The 18,117-nt window shown below is 40.8% G+C and overlaps 1 protein-coding gene across 1 annotated transcript in view; it reads left to right on the forward strand.

Moving 5' to 3' along the window:
* Window positions 1–18,117, forward strand: part of STK32A (serine/threonine kinase 32A) — a 129,082-nt gene extending 110,965 nt beyond the window's left edge. Inside the window, exons 10-13 of the mRNA XM_011232903.3 lie at window positions 557–682; window positions 2,158–2,286; window positions 14,404–14,468; window positions 14,873–18,117. Coding sequence (XP_011231205.2) covers window positions 557–682; window positions 2,158–2,286; window positions 14,404–14,468; window positions 14,873–14,963 — 411 coding nt within the window. The 3' untranslated portion in view covers window positions 14,964–18,117. The remainder of the gene's footprint in view (window positions 1–556; window positions 683–2,157; window positions 2,287–14,403; window positions 14,469–14,872) is intronic.

The raw sequence follows: 18,117 nt of genomic DNA on the forward strand, positions 1-18,117 counted from the left end.
AAAACCCCAAACCGTAATAGTAACCCTGGTTACATCTTATCTGTGGCACACCCAATATACTTTAATTAATTGTATGAATAGCTAAAACTTTTAGTAGGAAATTAATTTCATTTGTAAAAACACATGAGCATTCCCCACGTAATAAGGGCAGACCTTCTCTTAGGTACTTTATATACATGGCCTCATTTATTCCTAGCTACAACCATACAAAATAAGCTATTATCCCCTTTTTATAGAGGGTAAACTAAGGTTTAGAGGGCAAACTTGCCCATAGGTAGTAAAATAAGGGAGTCAGGAATCAAAGGTAGGTTTGACCCAATAGGACAATCTATTTTCACTCACCACACTGCAAAAACCTACTTACAGCTCGTTCTGTCCATGCATTATCACATTATTTATGTATTATATTATCTTTATTATTTGATAGGATTAGGGAAGGGGAACACTACCTTGTGTCCGTCAGACCTACACTTGAAAACTTTTAGAGGGAATTTGTATGATTTTTTGCCCGACTTTGACCTTCATTATGACCTTGATGTTTGTATTCCATTGGCAGCTGCTTGAGCCTAATCCAGACCAACGGTTTTCTCACTTGTCTGACGTCCAGAACTTCCCATATATGAATGACATGAACTGGGATGCAGTTTTGCAGAAGAGACTCATTCCGGGTTTTATTCCTAACGTGAGTCAATCCTAACACACCCATAATAACTCTCATTCATTACACACACGGTCTCACTAGATAACCTCACCAGTGTTGTAAGACAGCCCAACTCCTGTCTCACAGATGAGACAATGGAGGCACACACAGGGTACATGGGCCACCAAAGGTCATGTGGTTAACAGGTGGCCAAGTGGGATTCTCGTCCAGGTCCATCTGCGTCTGGAGTTCTAGCTCCTAATTGCTTTTTGTGGTGTGCTACTGGAAGGAAGCCCTAGTCCTCCAAACAGTCATTCCCAGGAATCTGCTCATTGAGGAAACAGTGTTTTCTCAGATTTTAAAGATGTAGAAATTTGTTTCCATGGAGTTCTGTGAGTCACAGCGTTGAAAATGTTGGGGTTATTTTTACCACTCACCCCTCTTCTTTTGGTGGTTTGCTGCCACAGACCTACATTCATAAGCACTAATAGCCAAAGGGAAGTAATTCCCCCTGGGTCAGTACGTGGCTGAGGACATCTGTGGCCTCCTTCAGACCACTGGTAAAAGCTGGAGTGCAGAAGCTTCGGCCAAGGGACCCAAGGGAGACCTCTAGCTTCCCTCCGCCAGTCTGATTGTACACACTCAGTATCGGGTAGACTGGCAGAATAATGAACTCCTAAAGGGTGCAGCTGAGACAGTTCAGAGTTTTCTGTGGTGCAGCCCAAGGGAGACACATGCCGTGGGCTTGTGGGGCTGTGATCCTTCCTGTGCAAACAGAGGGCGACGCACCGGCGGGTGGGTTGGGTGAAGGAGCACAGTGGGAGACATGAGTAGGCAGTGTGGTGGAATTCTGGGTTGGGGAGTTGCTGTCTCGTGCAGCAATAAGAAGATAGGTGGAGGTCTTACCACGCCGTGTTGCAGAGTCCCACAGGGGCCGCGTGAACCTTGGCTGATGGATGCATGACACTGTGGAGACCCAGACACACCTGCTGTTGGGTCCTCTCTTCCTCCGATGCACACACCACAGCCATTAGCCAGCCACCCTGCCTCAGGAGAGGCTCTGTGTGTGATTCTCTGACCTTACCGTCCGTCCAAATCATTTGGGAAGCTTCTTAAAAATGTAGTTTCCTCAGCCTCTGTTCAGAAACACTGACTCTGAAGGCCTGGCCGGGGAACTGGGCAGCTGGGCAAACAACTCGGGTGATTCTGATCTGCATACATGATTGTCAGAACACACTTCGAGAAACATAATTCACAAGTTCAAACTGCAGAAAAATAACTAGAGTTTGATTTCCTTTCTCACTCACAGAAGGCTTGTGGGGAGTTAAGAAAACAAAATATAAATGAAAGTGTATGAAAAACAACACCGACCGTAAATTATCTAAAACAGAGTAGGAATCACAGCTCCTTATTCTTGGATGGCGCCATCAAAACTAGATGGTCTTCCTGGTTTTTGGCCTGGTGTCCGTGTAGAATGACCCAGAAGCAAAGGACTGAGCCAACTGTCTTTCTTACAGAAAGGCAGGCTGAATTGCGACCCCACCTTCGAACTGGAAGAAATGATTCTGGAGTCCAAACCTCTTCACAAGAAAAAGAAGCGTCTGGCAAAGAAGGAGAAGGAGATGAGGAAGTGTGATTCCTCTCAGGTAAGCCGGTGCCCGCCAGACTCGGGGTCACGGGACTGTCCCTGACGGCCGCCGTTCGAAAACTTCTGGTGGGAGGGCCGCTCAGCACCCCGCGCAGCTATTAGCAAACACACAGGGTCACGGGACACCCGGGCTTCTGAAATGACAGGCCTGGGCAGCTCTGGGGTTCCGGGCAGAACAGCCACGTTTCAGGGGGGACCCTGGCTCCGGCATGAACTTCATTCAGCTATTGTCCTCCTCAAGCTCTCGTTTCAAATTGTACAATTTCCTGGAAGACACTCCAATCGGTAGCTCTGCAAACAAATAAATATTCTCCATGTACTTCGTGTCTCTAGTCCTCCAGGGACACTGCATACTTCACAGTCCATTTAGCCACGTCCACATGCAGTTGTTCATAGAATGGGCCTCGTGCCAGCTGCCCATCCTCAAGTATTTTCTACAGCCTTCCAAGGGAGGCTTCGGTGTGGCCAGACCCATCGTGCCTGTTGCTTCTCACTTCCACCACCTTCCTCCTAATGATCTGCTCTTGGCATCGTAACCAGCTGGTTTCTCCAGGCTTGCCCCCAGCTGTGCACCTGCAGAGCTTGCCCCGACAGGCCCCCCAAGAACAGGCCCCCAGTGTAGCCCAGACCGAGAGATCATCTTTATTATAAGTATTCTAAAGTTTTAGTGACCACAGCGGTTTGTGAATAACTTTTCACCGGGCCTACCATGCCCTACCTGGTCCTTGAACTGGATCATTCTTGCCCTCGCTCAAGACCTTCCAACCACACGACCCTACCGGTACCCGACCCTCTCTAACTACAGGTTTCATCCTTCTTTAGGACCTTTGCTCTTCCCTTTTCCTTCAATATCCTACTCTCAGATCTTGATGTAGGAGGTTTCCTATCGTCCTTTATACCCTAAACACCATTTGTTGAAGATAAGGTCTCTTCGCTACTGCGCTCTTTCTCAGCCCCAGTTTTTAATTCCTTCGTGACATGAACATAATTTACAAATATTTATGTGTTTCTTTTTCTATCCCACTTAAAATGAGGGCTCCTTGTGGGGGAAGCCCAGGTCGTCCCCATCAGTGTCTTGATGGAATCCCAACGGTGTCTTCACACAGCATAGGCTCAGTAAACAAGAGGTTCAGTATACTGGAAGGAAAGGACATTTTGTAACCGCACAGTGAAAATTAGGCATCGCTCTTTTTAGAGTTATAAGGTCATGTTGCCCCACCAGTCATCTTCCTGGAGTCCCCTCTTGTCCTAGCTCTTCCCCAACGCCCAGCCCCAGGTAGCCTCCCTCCTGATGTGAAAGGTGACGAGCCACTCACCCACAGTACAGACCCTCGCATTTTCAAAGACCACCCAAACGAGGGGCGCTGCTTCCCCTTTCTTCCAGGCCTCATATCAACCTCAGAATCATTTACCAAGAAGTGGCTTAGCCCATGATAAAAACAGGCCCTTGCATCTCTAATCAGGGAAGTGCACCCCCACTGGATCTTTTTGTTTTGTTCTTAACATTTTATGGAGGTGGAATACATATAACATGGAATTTCCCGTTACGACCATATTTAAGTGTACAATTCAGTGGCATGAAGTGCATTCACGAGGCTGTACAGCCACCAACCACTCTTTAGTTCCAAAATTTTTTGTTACCCCAAACCCCATTTGTTTACTTTAATTTCTTTCAGCAATGTTCTGCAGCTTTTGAGAGTATAAATTTCTCGCCTCTTTGGCTAAACTTATTCTTAAGTATTTTATTCTTTTGGATACCATGGAAATGGGATTGTTCGTTTCCTTTTTGGATTGTTAATTCCCGGCGTATAGAAACACAACCGATTTCTCTATGTAGATTCCGTATGCTGCAACTTTGCTGAGCTCGTTTATTAGCTGTGTAGCTTCCTCGTGGATTCTGTGGGATTTTCTATCTATAAGACCATGTTATCTGCAAATAAGAATAGTTTTACTCCTATCTTTACCGTTTGAATGCCTTTAATTCTTTTCTTTCCCTGATTAGTCTGACTAGAAATTCCAGCACACTGTTGAATAGCAATGTCAAAAGCAGGCATCTTTGCCTTTTTTCTGACCTTAGGGGGAAATACCTTTTACCAGTGAGTATTGTGTTAGCTGTGAGTTTTTTGTAAAAGCCCTTTATCTTGTTGAAGAAGTATTCTTCTATCCCTGGTTTTTTTAGTGTTTTCATCATGAAGGGTTTTGAATGTTGTCAAATGCCTTTTTCTGGGTCAAATGAGATAATCTTGCACATTTTTCTTTGCTTAGTTCTATTAATGCAATGTGTTATGTTGGCTGGTTTTCTTATGGTGAACCATTCTCACACTCTTGGGATAAATCCTATGTGCTCATTGTGTATAATCTTTTAATATGCTGTTGGACTTGGTTTGCTAGTACGTTATTGAGGATTCTTGCATCTATATTCATAGTGAAAATTGTCCTGTAATTTTCTTCTCTTTTGATGTCTTTAGCTGTTTTGGTATTGGGGTAAAGCTGGGCTCATAGAATAAGTTAGAAAGTGTTCCCTCCCCTTCTGTTTTTGTTTTGTTGTTTTTTTTTTTTTCAGACGAGTTTGAGAAAGATTGGTGTTATTTCTTCTTTAAACATTTGGTAGAATTCACTGCTGAAGTCATCTGGTCCTGGACTTGTCTTTGTTGGAAAGTTTCTTATTATAGATTTTTACTTGTAGATTACTCTCATTATAGGTCTGTTGGGATTTTATATTTCTTCTGAAGTCAGCGTAGTAATTTTTGTTTTTCTAGAGCTTTGTCCATTCATCTAGATGTTATTTGTTGATGTACAGTTGTTCACCATAAGGTTGAAAGTCATGTCCCCACTTTATGATTTTAATGTTTTGCATCTTTTCTCTTTTTTAATGTATGGTTAAACATTTGTCCATCTTGTTCATCTTTTCAAAGAACCAGCAGTTATGTCTGTTGTTTTTCTATTCTCTATTTCATTTGTCTCTTCTCTCATCTTTATTATTTCCTTCCCTCTGCTAGCTTTGGGTTTAGCCTGCTTTTCTTTTTCTAATTCATCAAGGTATGAAGTTAGGTTATTGACTTGGGATATTTCTTCTTTTCTAAGGTAGACGTTTATAGCTATTAAATCCCCTCTGATTACTGACTTCACTGCATCCCCTAAGTTTTAGTATGTTGGGGTTTTTTGTTTATTTATCTTGAGGTATTTTCTAATTCTTGTTGTGATTTTTTTTTGACACAGTGGTTTGTTGAAGAATGTGTTGTTTAATCTCCACATATTTGTGAATTTTCCAGTTTTCCTTCTGTTGTTGATTTCCAGCTTCATCTTGTTGTGGTCAGAGAAGATAATTTGTATGATTTTAATCTTTTTGAAGTGTATTGAGACTGTTTTTGTGCCCTAACATATGGTTTCCTTCCACAGTTTCTTTTATCTTTTTGAGCATGTTTAAGATAGTTGTTTTAAAGTCTCTGTTTGGGGGCTCCTGGGTGGTTCAGTCGGTTAAGTGTCCAACTCTTAGTTTCAGCTCAGGTCGTGATTTTGGGGTTGTGAGATCTAGCCCTGCACTGGGCGGAGTCTGCTGGAGATTCTCTCTTCCTCTCCCTCCGCCCTTCCTGCTCTTGCTCTCTCTCTCTCTCAAGTAAATAAATAAATCTTTTTAAAAAATGAAGTCTGTTTAGTAAATCCAATGTTTGGGCATCCTCAGGGATAATTTCTGTTCCTTTGAATGGGCCTTCTGATTTTGTTGTTGAAAACCTGACATTTAAAAAAAAAGAAAGAAAAAGAAAACCTGACATTTGAGTATTATAATGCAGTACCTCCAGAAATCAGATTCTCTCCTTTTGTAGGGTTTGCTCTTTTTTGATTGTTGAAGGCAGTATTTATCCTTTTTAAAGTAACTTTTACAAACCACTTTTGCAAATACCGTATTCCTTGTCATGTGTCATCCCTGCAGTTCCTGTTATGTTAGCTTGTGTTTAGCTAATATTTTGACAGAGATTTCCTTGAGCACCAGGAGCATTTTTTAAGTTGCTTTTTTTCTTGATTTAGTGTTTCCTTGGTTGTTAAAAAAAAACAAAAAAAACCCCTTTGATTGCTTTCCAGAATTCTGACAGTTTCTGCTTGCTTTTTTGTTTCTGTTGATGGGGAGCTTGGAGCTGCCTACTCTAATATAATGTTCTAGTTCCTCCTAATCTGGTACCCTAAGTTTAAAAATAAAAATTATTTTGCCTCATAGTAAGGGTTAGTATTCCCCCAAAGAAGAATCAGAAAGATCATGAACCTCCAAATAGCACTCTATCTACTCTTTCACATCAAGGTTTTTAAAATGCGAGGATCAATCTTCACAGCTCATTACAGCATTACCATGTTCGTTCATTCATTCATTCATTCATTCATTCATTCATTCATTCATTCATTCAATACATGATGTAAAGTGCCTGCTATGTCAGGAAGTATCTCTGACTTGCTAGTTATTGCTGCCCTTAGAGGGACAAAGTGCTCTGGGAATTACTGATGGCTCCTGAGTGAAGGTCCAAGACAGGCTTTCTGGAAGAGCAAACATTTGATGTGGTTCCTCGTCTAGCCCAGGCCTCTTGACCACAGGACTGGTATTTCCAACTGTTGGCAACCATCTGCCATTTCATTTCTTTTGAAATAATGAAGGCATTTCTATACCCTCAGGATGTACCAGTCCTGAAACGCCCTTATCCTTTGTTTTCTGTGTGGCTACCTGTATTAAACCTAGAAGAACCAGATCTGGAACCAGATCTGACCTGGAAAAGTGGTCAGCAATCCCACTGTGGTCATTTTAGTGATAATGCATGGTCTCCTACTACTCCCTCAATCTTTAAATCCTGCTTTCTGGTTGGGAAAAAACATGCGCAACAAACCCATTGACTTATCTTCTCCTTTACCTTCCACCTGCTCTCTTATTTGGCATTTCATTAAAATGGAAATTCTGTCGTAATTTTTAGCCCAATTAATTGTATTCATAGAGCCATCATTTTCATTTAAAGATGTACTTTAAGTATCCTGCAAACCTGTTAACCTGTGTTTTATCTGGTCTGTTTGTTTTGGTTAAATTGTTTTAAGAGGGGCGCCTGGGTAACTCAGTCTTAATTTTGGCTCAGATCATGATCTCAGGGTTGTGAGATCAAGCCCCATATCCAGCGTGGAGCCTGATTGAGATTCTCTCTCTCCTTCTCCCTCTGCCCTTCCCACCCCCACTCTCTCTCTCAAAAAAAAAAATTTGTTTTAAGAGATGCTAGGGTGTGAGAGAGAATTTGCAAGATATAATTATCCTATGGGCATATATGTATATCCTAAAAAGCTTTATTAAGGGGAAAAGCCCTACAATGCCAATTTCGTGTATGGGAAAATAAAACCTATTATAATATTTTATATATATATATCTATACATATCTTGTTTTTGTATATGTATTTTATATTTATATAATAATATATATTTGACATATATAGTTCTATAAATATAAAAATGTATTTATGCACATCTTACATAAATATGTGTAACTCTCGTAGAATTGCTTTGTTTTTGTTTTTTAACTTTTTCTTGTGGGAAAAGAGGTGAGGGGAGTCATGCCTCAGATGCCTTCTCAACTTGTAAAGATAATCTATGTAGTTATTTACATCTCAGGAGAAAGGGATATAAATGTGACTACCATCACCAGGCCCACAGGTTATTAAGGAAGCTTTCCACTCAACATAGTAGACACCCTGGAGGGTAGAATCTGTTTCCACAGGGCTTATCAACAACCTCTGAAGTCCAAAAGTCTTACAAGACACTTTCTTAGAAATATCAGCTAGAATCTGTGTGTGTGTGTGTGTGTGTGTGTGTGTGTGTGTGTGTATGTTGTTTTTGTTTTGCCTTCATGATGAAGATCTCTTATCTGTAGCCATAAGGGAGAGGGAAAATTCTCTTCCTTTCATCTCGTAGTCATGTAGACTTCTTTCGCCCACCGTTAGGAGGGTCTGTGTGCTTCAAGACTAAGAAATGGAATTGCGTTAGTGAGTATGGAACAGAAAGAGGCAGGCTTGAAAAGCTCTAAACTTATAATAAGGATAAGAAAGAGGTAGAATTATCTTGTGAAAAGACGGAATGTGAGGTGCATAACTATCTGCAATGATGGTTTCTGTATGTTGAACAGTCAATGCTAACACAATCAGCATGGTGACAGTTGATCTTCGACAAACTGTTTAGAATCTGTTAGAGAGCACATGTCCCTTCTCTCCAGTGAGAGCTGTCATCTCCTGTGAATACTTCCTATTGTGACTAGATGAGGCAGTGTGCACAGTGGTTACTGACCAAACAGCTATATGGTTCTTTTAAATGGAATGCTTTAAATACTAACTCGTGTATCCTTTGTAAGCATTGATTCCTTTATATTAAAAAAAAATAGCAATAGTAATGGGACCTCCCTCTTACAACTGATCTGAGGAGAAAGTAAGATAATGTTAGTGAGGCATACTGACCATTAATAATGCTGAAAGCTTATCGTATGACCCCTTGGACTTCTCCTCCAGGTCCCTGCTGCATCAGTGCTTCTCAAACTTAGCATCACACTTCCGCATTTGGGAAGACTTTTTCAGTGTACTGGTGTCTGGGTCCCACCCAAGGTCAGGTACACCGGAGTCCGGGAGTGTGGCCTGGGCTTCGGTATTTGAAACCGTCTATAGGTGATTCTGTATCTGCGGCTAAGGTTGAGATCCATTGCTACGGAATCTAGGGTGTGATTAAATAAAGTAAAAGCACTACAATTTTCCCTTTCTCTTGTTTTCTTATTTCTAAAATGGAGTTGATATCGGTACCCATTTCATAGACTTACTCTGAGTCAATTATTTCATGTAATGTGTCCGCAAAATGATCAGTTATGATATTTCACTTTTCCATTCTATGCCCTGACTCCTAACTTCTTTCTTTCCCGTGTTCCTGCTTTTGTTCCTGTTCATGTCAGATGCCTCTACTTCTTTGCTTCCAGAATATTCTCCCTTTATCCCTCTCTGCTTATCAACAACTTTAAAGTATAAAACGAGAAAGACAGACACATCGCCTAGCTGATCTGCTATTGAGGCAAATGACTGAAATCCTCTTTTACCATCTCCTGAGATTTCCACCTGCTCCAATCCCTTCAGATACTTCTGATGCCACCTCCATGCCTACCAGTCTAGTAGCTGTCTGCTCTGCTCATCCCTGAGAAGCGGGTTCAAAGAGTTCTAACTAACCTTTTCCTTCTCAGTCACATTCATCCCTCCATTCCATTTGCCTTGCCCTCCTTTCCCTCATCTTCTCTTTCTGGCTACTGTTGTTGACTTAGCCATGTCACTGAACTTCTTAAACTTTTTCACCTAAAGCAGAGGAAAGAGAACATGTCGAATGCGAATGCTTCATGGACCAGGGGGAGGGGGTGGGGGGACTCGTGGGGTCTACTGTGCCAGATCACAAATTCTTCTCTGAGTGTCTATTTTATATCTCTAAGTAAAACAGAATTAGGTGATAGAGAAAAAAAAATTCACATGAATTTCTACATTTTAGTTGATTTTAATCTTGACTTTTAATGTTAAAAATATTTTAAAATGTTAATATTTTAAATATTTTTCATGTTATATTTTAAGTAACATTTTATATGTCCATATATGTATATAAATCTTAATATATGTTTATATAAATGTTTTGTTTATATAGTCTATATAAACATATATACATATACAAATATATAAACATATTACACACTAATTTTACATATATTTTAAATACAATATTTTATGTATGTTTATATAAATATGCTTTGTTAATATATGATATATATTATATATAAACATATACATATATAAACATAAAATATTGTATATGTAAAAGTGTTGTATAATATATTATGTATGTTTATGTATTTAGGTTTTATGTAATACTTTAATGTTAAAGAAAAACACTTGGTGAACTGTACTCAAAGGAAAAAAACACAAACTTTAGCTCAACTAATGAAGGAAAAAAGAGGATCCATATCAATAAAATATAAATGAAAGAGGAGACATTACAGCTCCTGTCTGTAGGAGACAGCACAGAAATGTGAAGAGCATAAGAAACTACTATGAACAACTATATACACAACAAACTAGACAACCTAGAAAAAATGGGCTTTTTTTACTAAGAAAAATTCTTAGTAACATACAACCTACCAATTCTGAATCACAAAGAAATTAAAGATCTGAAGTTACCAATTACTAGTAAGGACTTTGAATCCGTAATCAAAAATCTCCCAACAACGAAAAGCCCAGGACAGATAGTTTCACTGGTAAATTTTACCAAACATTTAAAGAAGAATAAACATTGATCCTTCTCAAACTCTGCCACAAAATCGAAGAGGAGGGGACATCCCCAAACTCATTTTATGAGGTTAGCATTACCTTGATACCGAAGACGGAAAAAGACTTGAAAAGAAAAGGAAACTTCAGGACAACATCCCTGATGAATACAGATGCAAAAATTCTCAATAAAATACTAGCAAACCAAATTCAGCAGTACATTAAAAGAAATGTTCACCATGGTCAAGTGGGATATATGCCTGGGGTGCATAGATGGTTCAACATATGCAAATCAATAAATGTGATATATCACAATGATAGAATTGGAAGAGAAAAATCATATAATCTCAAGAGACACAGAAAAAGCATTTGGCAAAAATTCAACATCTGTTCATGATAAAAACTCATAACAAATTAGGTATAGAAGGAACATACCTCAACTTAATAAAGGCCATATATAACAAGCCCACAGGTAACACCATACTCAGTGATGAAATACTGAAAGCTTTTCTTCTAAGATCAGGAACAAGACATGGGTCCCCACTCTCATCTTTCCTATTCAACATAGCCCTGAAGACCTAGCCAGAGCAATCAAGCAACAAAAAGATATAAAAGACATCAAAATTGGAAAGGAAGAAGCAAAATTGCCTATTTGAAGATGACATGATTTTATATATAGAAAATTGTAGAGACTTCACCAAGAAACTGTTAGATCTAACCACTGAATTCAGTAAAATTGCAGGATACAAAATTATCATATAGTAGCATCTCTATATACTGACAATGAATTATCTGAAAAAAAATCAATCAATGCTATTTACAATAGCATCAAAAAACCAATAAAATACTTAGGAATTAATTCAATCAGGGAGGTGAAAAATATCTATACTGAAAACCATAAGACACTGATGAAAGAAATTAAAGATAACACATATAAATGGAAAGGAATCCTGTATTCATGGATGGAAAAATTAATATTGTTAAAATGTCTGTACTACCCGAAGCCATCTATAGATTCTGTACAATCCCTATCAAAATGCCAAGGGGATCTTTACAGAAGTAGAACAAAAAAAAAATCATAATATCTATATGGTACCACCAAAGACCCCAAATAGGAAAGCGATTCTGAGAAAGAACAACAAAGTAGGAAGCATCATATGTCCTTGTTTCAAGCTATACTACAAAGCTAGAGTAGTTAAAACAGTATGGTATTTGCGGAGAACCAGACACATAGACCAATGGAATAGAATCAAGGGCCCAGAAATAAACCCATAGAAATACCATCAATTGATATTGACACGGGAGACAAGAATACTCAATGGAGAAAAGACAGTATCTTCAATAAATGGTGCTGGGAAAATTGGACATTCACATGTAAAAAAAAAAAATGAAACTAGACCCCTATACCTTACAAAAATCAACTCCCCAAAATTAACTCAAAATGGATTAAAGAATTAAATGTAACACCAGAAACCAATAAAACTCCTAGAAGAAAAGGTAGGAACAAAGCTCCTTGACAATGGCCTTGGCAATGATTTTTTGGATATAATACCTAACGCACCAGGACCAAAATAAACAAGTAGGACCGCATCAATAAAAAGACAACTTACGAAATGGGAAAAATGTTTGCAAATCGTGTATCTGATAAAGTGTTATTATCCAAAAATGTATAAAACTCATACAACTCAAAAAAAAACAAAACAAACAAAAAAACACCAAATAATGCAATTGAAAAATGGGTAAAAGACCTGAATAGACATTTTTCCAAAGAGGATATACGAAGGCCAACAGGTACAAAAAGAGGTGCTCCACGTTACTAAACATCGGGGAAACGCAAATCAAAACTGCACACACCTAGTAGAATACCCATCATCAAAAGACAAGAAATACCAAATTTCGTCCAGGATGTGGAGAAAAGGGAACGCTTAAACACTGTTGGTGGAAATGTAAATCGGTGTGACTACTATGGAAAACAGTATGGAGGTTCCTCAAAAAATTAAAACTAGAACTACCCTATGATCCAGGAATTCTCTGGGGATATATCGAAAGGAAACACAAATACTGTGTTGAAGAGATACCAACATCCTATGTTCACTGCAGCATTATTTATAACAGCCAAGACATGGGTGGACGGGTAAAGTTGTGGTATGCACACACACACATAGTAATATTAATACAGCCTTTAAAAAGAGGGAAATCTTGCTATTTGCAACAACACGGATGGACCTGGAGGGTGTCATGCTAAGTGAAATTAGTCAGAATGACAAATGCTACAAGATCTCAATTATTTGTGGAATCAAACCAATCAACGAACTCATGGAGAAAGAGATCACATTTTGGGTAACCAGAGGCAGGGGGGTGGGGTTTGGGTAATTGGATAAAGGAGGTCAAAAGGTACAGACTTTTAGTTATAAGATAAATAAGCAGCAGGAAGCAAAGGACAACATGATGGCTGCAGCTAACACTGTGGTATGATCTAGAGAAAGGTGTTAAGACAGTAAATCCTAGGAGTTCTCATCAAAAGGAAAAACCTTTTTTTTTCCTTTTCTAATCTATGGGACAGTTGATGTTAACTGAACTTGTTGTAATTATTTCACAATATATGAAAATCGGGTCATGATGCTATATACCTTAAACTTATACAGGGCTGCATACCAATTATATCTCAGTAAAACTAGGGGAAAAACAATACATCTAATAAAGATGTTTCTAAGAACACTATGTATAAGCTATATATATTTATTTATATAAATAAATTTTTAAATAAAAATCTTGGGGAAAAGCTGCTTCCAAGAAGCTCTATCAGATTTTATTTACCCCCACGGTTTCATGTCATCATGATTGATACTAGAAACCCTCAGGGATACAAATACCCCATTTTGAGAACAAGACTAAGTGTAGCAGAGCCTTCTTTCTCTCCTTTGTCTTGCTCCCCTCCCCACTCCTCTGAAATGTCCTCTCCTTTTCATTTGCCTCTTCTATCACCTAAACATGCACTCAGGAAAGAACATTCTCCAGTACTTGAAGAAGCCTTACTATTTCCTAATTCCTAGATTTTTTTTAAAAAAATGAATGAATCAATAACTACTTTTTCCTCAGGGAATTTTTTTTTTCATCCAAAGTCATTTGGAAGTATTTTGTTGCAGATTTGTAAAACAGTTGATCTGGGTCTCACACTGTCCTGGGCCTGATGATAATCACCATTTTGAGGTTAAATTTTCTCATTATAATGGAGAAGTCATCAAGAGATGTTGAAAGCTGGATAGTACAGTCAAAGCAAATGTTTTGCATGTATTTGAGAAAGTCACAAGATCCTGCTCATTGCTCCTGAGGTCTATAGTTACCCGTTGTTGAAGGGAACATTCCAGCAGAACTCAGTGTTTCCAGGCTACTCATTAAATCCAAGTAGAATGTCCAAACCTTTCACAGCAGGGCCAGGAGATGACTGGCGAGTAGGTAACCAGGTCAGTAAACCCTCATCCCCACCCACCTCAAAACTATTGTTTCTTCATGGGCTGACATCAAGCTCACAAGCCAAAACCCACAAGCCAAAACCCACGTCTTCCTTGCTGTGGGGAGCAGAGTTGACCTGCTTTATCCTCTGGTGGTTTCTTCCTTATTTGCTCACCTGTTACTCTAATTGGGGTCTCCTGCCACATATTTTTAGATAGGTGTCCATTGGGAAGATGCACTGGCGCTTGTGAGATTTGAGCCAGTGGACAGACAGGAGGTCACTGGCTGTTTGACGTTTGAGGATCCCCACTGGTCCACTAACTGCATCTCTCTCTCCCCACCCCACTCCCACCTGTTCCCCCGGAAGATGTGCCTTCTTCAAGAGCATCTGGAGTCTGTCCAGAAGGAGTTCATCATTTTCAACAGAGAAAAGTAAGTAAGCCCTGGTTCCGCAGCAGCCCAGCAGACGATGGGGTGTTTCTGCCAGACTTACTCACAGAGCCTTAATAGATTTTTTAACATTTATTTCTTTTCACATCAAAAATGATATGTATTCATAATAGAAAAAAATTGGAAAATTCAGAAGCTCCCCCTCCCCCCGTATGAGATTTCAAAAATTGCACTAGTTAAATTAGCTTAGCACCAAGTTTCTGTTTCAGGGAAGGACAGAGGCATGGGACTAAAAACACTTAAAATCAGTGACGTGTTTAAGATGGTTTCCTTGGCTCATGCCACTTTATACATCGTGGGGCTTAATTCTGTCATTTCAAAGCTTAAATTGTTTCTTTTTCTTTCCAACAATAAGCCCTGGTTGTTTGCTTGTTTTTTCTTTTAAGAGTAAAAAGGGACTTTAATAAAAGGCCGGCTAGTCTAGCCTTGGAACAAACCAAAGACCCACAAGAAGAGAACGGCCCGAATAAGGCATGAAGTCCTCCACATCTGCTTGGGACACTTCCTGCCACCTCAGGCCAGGAACTTCCTGCCAACGCAGGCAGGGAATTGCTGACAGTAGTTCTCACCTCTCCACACCTCACACACCTTAGAAAAATGTGTACGAAAGCCTTTGGGAGGAGGCAGCGTGACAGACACGGAGAGTCCCGGGTCTCCTGGGACGGAGTTTCACCACTCGTTAACTGTGTGGCCTTGAGCGAGCCACTTCCCCAGTCTCTGCATCGGGTCATTCATCTACGATGAGAGGGTCACACTAGAGAAGCTCTGCTTTCCCTTTCTATTGGTACCATTCTGTTACTCCACACAGCCTTTATTTTAAAAGGAATATTTAGATGTAGATTTATTTTTCCACTCATTCTAACTACCCTGTGACAAATGGGCAAATGGACACTGACGTGGGCGATGACTGCGTGAGGCTCTTCAGAGCTAGCAAATCTCAGAAAGAGGTCAGAATTCCCCCATCTGATTGAAGAGGGCGCAGGAATTGAACCAGGAAGCAATGAATGGGAGCGGATTCGAAGTAACCAGATTTCTGAGGCTTTCCAGTGGCGTTCGGAGTCAGCACACCCTATCAGCTCGCGTCCGCCAGCAAGAGCCTAGTGAGCACGTCGCTCCCATCCCCCAGACAGTGATGGGAAGCTGGGCAGCTGAAACTGGTGATGATTGGTAAATACTGGCAATATTTACACCATGGAAATGGGCAAATGCTTCAAATCTGGGCTTTTCTTCCCCAGACAAGCCAGCTGTGAAGGAGTTATTAGAATACTGCTCACCTTCTTCTAATAAGTATGCTCCTTGAGAGGGAATTGCTCTCTTATCAGAGACCTGTGTCTGGGGAGGACCGGAAAATACTGTCACATCGGGACCATGTCTACCATGTAGTCCAGTCAAGCTCTCCCTTACGGTACAAGGGTTATAGTCTGAGTAGAATGGAAGCGAATTTGGAAGAGGGTAAAATTTACACTTGGAAACTCCCTTAAATTACACACACTATGGTAGGTATCTTCTCAGCAAAGCCCCAGTGCAGTGAGCCACCTCTCAGTAATGAAACAAATCACCATTTGGGGGTTTGATTTTGTCTTTTATTTTTGGTCTCATTTTTGGCCAGTATCAGGTGAACCAAAATGTGGAACCGATTATACATTCCTTTATAGACTGGAATAACAGAACTACGAGATGCTGCTCGGATCACCGAAACCTTGTCCTTACCGACAGTAAGGCCTTGCCAAGATGGCAGTAAGCAGGCAACAGGGAAGCCCAGACAGAGAAAACAGGCAGAAGGAACAGATCCCACACCTGCCACACCAGACCTCCAAGGAGGCAAGCAGCACTCAGGCAATTAAACGTGGGTAGGAAGCCAATGCTGGATTTTAACTTGACCTCCAGGATTTTCTCCTGAGTTAACAGGCCCAGAATTTCTGGCAGAGCTGTGAACAGTGCCTCTCTGCTGTGAGAGCAACCATATTTTTGTTAAGAATTAAAACCAGCTCTTTCCTTCTGTTTCTTTTTTTTTTTATGGTTCCCACATATTATTTGCCTGAGCTATTTTGCTTTTCTCCAAACACTATAAACTACGCACTGGCCCTGACTCCATCTCTGATTATATATGAAAAGAGCAAGGGGAAGAAGGTGACCCAGTTCTGTTCCAGGCTGGTAACCCCAGGAGTGTCAGAGGCCACTGGCATGTTTCCAACTTGCATCTTTCATGCGTTTTGACTCAAGTCCTGATGCGCTGTAGTCCCCTGGTGCCTCCTCTTGCTGTGACCTTGTGTGTGTCATTGCAGGGAAAGACTTCGAGAAACACTTGCTGCATGGCAGTGGGATCAGAGGCTCTCCGTGGGGAAGGGAGCCAGCTCTCTGCGCCATTTCACATCTGTACAGTGTATAATAGGATAGGAACCCCGTACTATGTCTGTAGTCTGAACCCCTAGTTTTTATTTCCAGTGAGTTGCTGCTGTGCCCGAGGCACCTCTGTGGCCAGTCAGGAACCGTGGACACATCAACTAGAGAGCACAGCCTCCAAGCGTTAAGATGGGTTTTCAGTCCTAAGCAGGTTACAGACCCACCACGTGTTTCCAGTTAGAAATGAAAAAGCATTGCATCTAGAGTGCAGAACAACTGATTATAAGCATCTCCCACCACCACACATTGGAAACATCAGGACAAGTTTTCCAAAAACCAGAAGGATGCCTAAACCTGCACCATGATTGCTAGATGATGGTATCAGATTCTTTGGCTTTATTCTGTAACTTGGGCCAAAAGTTACTATCTAACCGGCTGGAACATGTCTCATCAATTAGATTTGTGACAACCAAGGCTCAGGGCTCAGAATTTTAGAAAACAAGCCGAGTATTGCAGCCCTTTGTCTGGAATTCCTACAATGTTCTTCTGTTTACTCCCTTACCTGTGTGGAGCATCTGAGAAGTCCAAGCAAGACCAGAAGCATCCTGGTTTTGTCACTCTTACACGCAAGCAGGGCCACCCACCCCCTTGCATTCAGTGACCCCTAGTGGGTGGGTGGGCACCCAAGCCCTGCAACCCTGCCCACGCCCCGAACTTCGTGGAAGTCCATACTCTGCTAATGGCTAACACATCTCGAGGGCAGCACTGGTTTGGGCTGGGGTCATGGCCGGGGCAGCCGTGAATGTCCAGCAGCACAAAGCACTGCTAAATGAATTACAGTCACTAATTAGTAGTGAAGCATCTTGGCATAGGAACGTTTTAACCGGAAATGACTAGGCTGTAGATCAGCATAGCTTCGCTAGATTGGATGGGCAGGTACATAGCTCGGGAGAAAGGATGCTAAACGAGCTAGCAGGACACAGTGTCACTGCTTTCGATGATGCAGTCATGCTAAGGCTTTCATTCTCCAGCCGACCGAGGAGGCGTGCAACACATCGTGTTTGTTTCAGCAGCCAGGCGTGCTTGCGTTGTCTACACAACATCCTGTTTCCTCCTGTCTGCCTGTGATTGCTTTCTTACAGGCTCAGTGTGTCTGATGTTAGTCATGAAGTTCAAAATCCAAATTTCAGTGATCTGCGCTGTTGTGAACAGGCAGCCACTGGGTGGGAAACACGTGCTTCTGTTGATATGATGTAAATGTGCCCTGGTGTATTAAAATGTCTTCTGT

This window comes from Ailuropoda melanoleuca, chromosome 3, assembly GCF_002007445.2.
Source record: "Ailuropoda melanoleuca isolate Jingjing chromosome 3, ASM200744v2, whole genome shotgun sequence".
Classification (NCBI taxonomy): domain Eukaryota; kingdom Metazoa; phylum Chordata; class Mammalia; order Carnivora; family Ursidae; genus Ailuropoda; species Ailuropoda melanoleuca.